The sequence below is a fragment of the Mastomys coucha genome, unplaced genomic scaffold, assembly GCF_008632895.1.
Source record: "Mastomys coucha isolate ucsf_1 unplaced genomic scaffold, UCSF_Mcou_1 pScaffold15, whole genome shotgun sequence".
Lineage (NCBI taxonomy): Eukaryota > Metazoa > Chordata > Mammalia > Rodentia > Muridae > Mastomys > Mastomys coucha.
In genome coordinates, this window is record NW_022196897.1 from 26,744,151 (window position 1) to 26,749,285 (window position 5,135).

At 44.3% G+C, this 5,135-nt stretch overlaps 1 protein-coding gene across 4 annotated transcripts in view; it reads right to left on the bottom strand.

Annotated features, from left to right (window-relative positions):
* Nucleotides 1–914: 914 nt before the first annotated feature.
* Golga1 (golgin A1) overlaps nt 915–5,135 on the bottom strand; it is a 50,067-nt gene continuing 45,846 nt past the window's right edge. For 3 of the 4 annotated variants that reach the window (XM_031370130.1, XM_031370128.1, XM_031370129.1), the window contains 4 exons: nt 4,440–4,499; nt 3,876–4,046; nt 3,400–3,486; nt 915–2,909 (listed from right to left, as the gene is read on the bottom strand). In XM_031370130.1, coding sequence (XP_031225990.1) covers nt 2,829–2,909; nt 3,400–3,486; nt 3,876–4,046; nt 4,440–4,499 — 399 coding nt within the window. In that variant the 3' untranslated portion in view covers nt 915–2,828. The remainder of the gene's footprint in view (nt 2,910–3,399; nt 3,487–3,875; nt 4,047–4,439; nt 4,500–5,135) is intronic. The other variant, XR_004118565.1, reaches the window with a different exon arrangement.

Sequence of the window (5,135 nt, forward strand, 5' to 3'; positions counted from 1 at the left end):
AGACAGGCTCTCTTGGGTTCATTGTAAAGTGCCTGCTGCATCAATAAAGCTCTTGGCTTATTAGTCTATTCATTGTGGTGTGTTCTCTGTATGTTAAATGGTAAAGAAAGGGATAGTAATGAATGATGAGTTTGGTTTGGAAAGCTGATGTGGAAGGGGTACAGGTGTCCCTGTCCTGCCATCCCTGGGGGAGGGGAAGCAAGCAGGACGATGCTACAGCTGTGCCATATTTCAACTACAGTGGTGCTGGATGCGACGGAGACATTCTGCTGAGTGTTTATTTTTCTTACTCTTTTGATTTGTATGTAATTTTGGAGCTTATTTAATAAAGTGCCAAACCTTTAATAATTGAGGCTTCAAAAGTCATCCATTTGTGTGATTACAGGTGTAGACTTGGACAAGTTCTGGTCACTATCTCTTGATGTAGGATCTGTTCTAAACCCCAGTAATAGTAATCAGCTCTTAGCCATACAGCAAGTGCTCCTGAGCACATAACTGCAGCTTAAATGCTGGCAGAGGCCCCCATTCATATTCTTGTAGCTCTGTGGCCAAAGTGCTACTGGCCTTCCTAGATCCTCTGTAGAACCACTGATGCTTGAGAGGTAAAACTAGCCTATGGGTCATTAAAATCACATATTTACGTCTATAGTCCTTGAAATATATTTAGTTACAATGCTGAGTGGTGGTGGCACATACCTTTAATCTCAGCACTTGGGAGGCAGAGGCAGGTGGATCTCTTGAGTTTGAGGCCAGCCTGCTCTACAGAGTGAGTTCCAGGACAGTCAGGGCTATGCAGAGAGCCTGTCTTTAAAAAAAAAAAAAAAAAAAAACTATCAACAAAAACCCCCGAAGGATTAGATTTGACACATCAAAATAAACACATTTTAAGCTTTATCAAGTAAAACTCACTGTAGTTGCATCTTGAAGAGCTTTAATCAAAAAGTATTGCACCACAAATAACTCTGCTACAGCAGTTTTTAGATAATACTATCCCTATTTACATTGGCCTTAAGATCACAGTCCAGTGCTCATATATAAAGGGTCACACACTGTCTCTTAACCAAAGTTTATAGAAGTAAAGTGCATGAAGCCACTTGGAATAGCTACTGCACTCTTTCTAGTGCTGGAGGAGCTCAACATGCAGCAGGAAAGCCATTCTAAATGAGTGGGCCCCATAGCCACAACACAACCTGAAGGCAGGTGTGTGTGTGTGTGTGTGAGAGAGAGAGAGACAGACAGACAGACAGTCAGACAGATGGACACACCAGCTCAAGGGCCTGAGAAACCTAAGGTGTAGAAAGGGCTTCCACAGCTGGAACTGCAGCTGCCTCTGGAGGGCTGTGGACTGCTCAGTCCTCTGGGGTTTCTTACCTGGGACAGGAGGAAGGGAAGGAATCCTACTTGGAGAAGCTACATCTTCCTCTGTAAAATCACATAACAGTGGGACTCTGGTTTCATGTCCCCACTAAGTAGGAAGTGGCACCCTAAAGGGAAACTTCTGTAAGAAGAGCCACAGCCAAAGCAATGCCATCCTGACTTAGATTTAGAAGGCAAATGCTACAAAAACTGTATGACACATTATATGCAGTACATACATATGTTGACTTTAAGCTGAAGAACATAAGTTTACCTAGATACACGGTAACTTTAAAAGCTCCAATTATTAGTTTACTTGCTAATGAAGCTTTCATCAAACTCAATCAAATGGCTTCCCTTGGGATCTGATGTGGCTTATCCAGAACAAGTGTAAAAATGAACCTAAGTTTCTATCAGCTGAAACGGAGGCATGTGTGCTATCAAGTGTGGCAGCCAGCTGGGCTGCCTGGGTGCTATGTATCAATGTAGTGTCATCAGAAATAACGAAGGTAGGAGAGGGACAGCCTGCTTCCATTGAACTCAGCAGGTTGTCCTTAAGTAGAAGTGTGACTGGCGTTTTGCTCAGTGGTAATATGAAAGTAATCAGAGCAAAGCTGGAGAAACTACTGCTTCAGAGAGCAGGTATCACAGAAGGCAAGAGAAATTACAAAGGGGCATGTGTCCTGGCACTAGAAAGTCTTGAAACTCCGATTTTCCTTTTTAAATGGATTATATAATACAGAAGACATGTTTAGAATAGCGAAGAACTTTTGCTATAAAAATAGTTTTAAAATGGTTTACCAGCAACCCATCCAAGACGAGTACATTCATTAAGAAGGCAATTGAGTGTATTTGGTGCTATACGTAGAGATCATTCCGTCTGCTTGCTAGTTTTCTCAGGACTGGAAAGTTGCATACTCATCAGTCCACACTGGCCCCGTAACCTATGAGATGGACACATCTCAAGTTCTAGGTGGTTGGGGAAACAAAGTGTAATAATACTTTCTTGAGAGGCAACAGTGCATGAAAATCCAGACATACTAGTGGAAGGGGACTCTAAAAGACCACCCTTGAGTTGACTTTTTATGAAAGGACTATCTCCACCTTCAGTCATGTTACCTCTGCTTGATAATTAATTTTCACCTGACATGCCAATCACTTCAATTTTAAGTGCTAATGTTAAAAGATAGAGGACTCAGTTGCAGCTGGCCAGAGCTGGGATATTAGCAGCACTGTGGAAATCTGGGCAGAGCCCAGGATTCCTAATCATTTAATGACCATTATGATAGAATTAGCTCCCTCTGAAGTTCATTATCAGTCTGCAGGGAGGTGGGCCTAAAGTCTTGTAAACTGTCTAGACATTTGTACAAAATACTGCAGTTACATCAATGTATAAACCCACCCAGTCCGGTGTGTCAATATTCTTTTCACAGGAAGAGTCTCAGCCCATGTAGCTCTATCCTTGGGTGGGTCTAGGACCATGGTATCCGAGGGTTGGAGATGGATGGCCGGATGCTGCCCTTGGGAGCTGGTTTGGATCCAAACCAAGACATCTGCATTTGGAACAGAAAAGGTTTCTGAGCTGAGAAAACAACTACATGCAGTGGGAGCAGAACTGCCCCTAGCCTTTTAGTTATCCCAGTTGGTAAGAGGAGTAACCAAAAAGCCTCCAATGTGCAGGCCCAAGAGCTCAGGTTTAGGAAAAGGAACTGTAGAAAGAGAGTTGATGAGAAGACAGTGGGACTGTAGGAGGTTTCTCCCACTCCATTATAGCATTTATCCAGGTGCCTTAGCAATTTCATGGGGTTTGCTGTGCTATTGGTCAATCTGAGACTTTGCACATACTAGGCAAGCACTTTACCACTGAGCTACACCCTAGACCAGGGTGTAGGTGCCAGTCATAACTAAAAGTGTCATCAATGAAATGCTGTAATGAACAAAGTCCAGTGGTGACAGAGGAAAGAACATTAGGCTAAAGAATGTTCTTTCAACTGCCTGATCAACTTCATCCAGTAATGGAAACAGCAGACCCGGGAAACTCACCTTATATTCCAGAGTCTCTTTGAGCATATTCTCCTCCTCTTGTGAGAAATTCAGCAGCACTGACACTGCTTTTATGAGATGAAAAGCCTGAAACAAAACCCACTTTTGCTGCCATAGGCCTTGTCAGGTAGGCAGGCAGTTAAGGGGCTAAATGTCAGCATTCCTGTTTCCTTGGTTCATGAGGATGAGGTGGGTGCAGCTCCAGCTTTAAGTCATCTCTCACTTTGGGGACTGAGAGCCAAGAGAACATCCTACCCTGCTCTTCATGGTGGACAGACTATTTATAGGTCTCTTGCTTTAGCAGCATTCAAACTAGAATTCAGAGAGGGAACCACATCTCCCCAGGAACCACTTCCCTCAGCAGGTCAGTACTGAAGGATGAGGGGAAGAGGCAGAACTGGGCTGAAAGGGAAGCCATGCAGAACTCTACAGCCACTCCACCCCCATCCCCAGAAAAGCAGCTTGAAAGCCTTTACCTCAGATTCTCGACAGGACATGAATTTTAAAACAACATGTTTAAGGTATTCAAAGTTGATCTCTCGGGCATCAGTCAGGTCAGTATTATTAGTGACAGAAGGAGCCATATTTGGTATCTCAGGGCCTGTCTTCTCCCGGACCTCAAAAAGCTCACTGTCAGGTCTGATTTTCTGAAAAGCAATGGAAGATGTGCTGTGTCAAACCCCTCAAGCTAGGTCTAGGATCACAGGGATTCTCCAGCCCCAGCTGTGATCATCTATTGCTCCTTGACTGACTGTCTACATCACTGGGTTAAAGGGCCTTTGACTAGAAGTTAACTGAGAGGAGTGAACTAGGTCATGTTTTTCTATCTATTTGAGAACACAGGCAGGTATGGAGAAGGCAGACTCAAATGGTCACACGAACACTTCTCAAGATCTAAGGCCGTACTCCCACCAGTCCACACCTGCAACCAACTAAGAGAGCACACCAGGCAGTCAAGGGCCCCCGGAGGACCAGAGTCAAGGGAGGGTGTGGGAGTTGGGGGTGGGGGGTGTAGGGTTAGTTATGTGGAGGGCACTCACCAACTCTTTCTGTAGAGTCTTCTTAAGTTCAAGCATCCTCTGCTGCATTTGCTTCATAATCTGAGGTAACCCACCCCAAAGCCAGCTGTCAGTGTCAAGTTAGGTCTTCAGAGGCCCTGCTGAAGGCTCATTCTCCTTACCCCTTGAGCTGCCTTCCTTTCTTGATGTTCCACCCCCTTGCTTTCCTAGGCCCCTGAGGGGTCACAGTACTCTCGTTCTCTTGACAGTTTACTCCTGACCCAACCCGACCTGACCTTGTGTGTTAGGTCTTCAATCCTATTGGTAGTGCTCTTACACTTTGAGAGTGCTACTGTGAGTGGCTCTGCAGAATATATTCCACTTTTTTAAAAAAATTAATTTTATGTGTATGATGTTTTGCTTGAGGGTGTGTCAGATCCCATGGGACTGGAGCTGTCATGTGGATGCTGGGAATTGAACCCAGGTTCTCTGGTAAGTGTGATCTTAACTACTGAACTTTCTCTCCAGCCCCTTTATTTTTATATTTAATCAGTGGATTTATTATTACAAGGCTTAAATGTGGTTTACTACACACCCCATTATTTATTAGAAAGGTTGAGCTTCATTTTCCTAATTTAAAACTTTATAGTTGAGCTGGGCGGTGGTGGCACATGCCTTTGATCCCAGCACTTGGGAGGGAGAGGCAGGCGGATTTCTGAGTTTGAGGCCAGCCTGGTC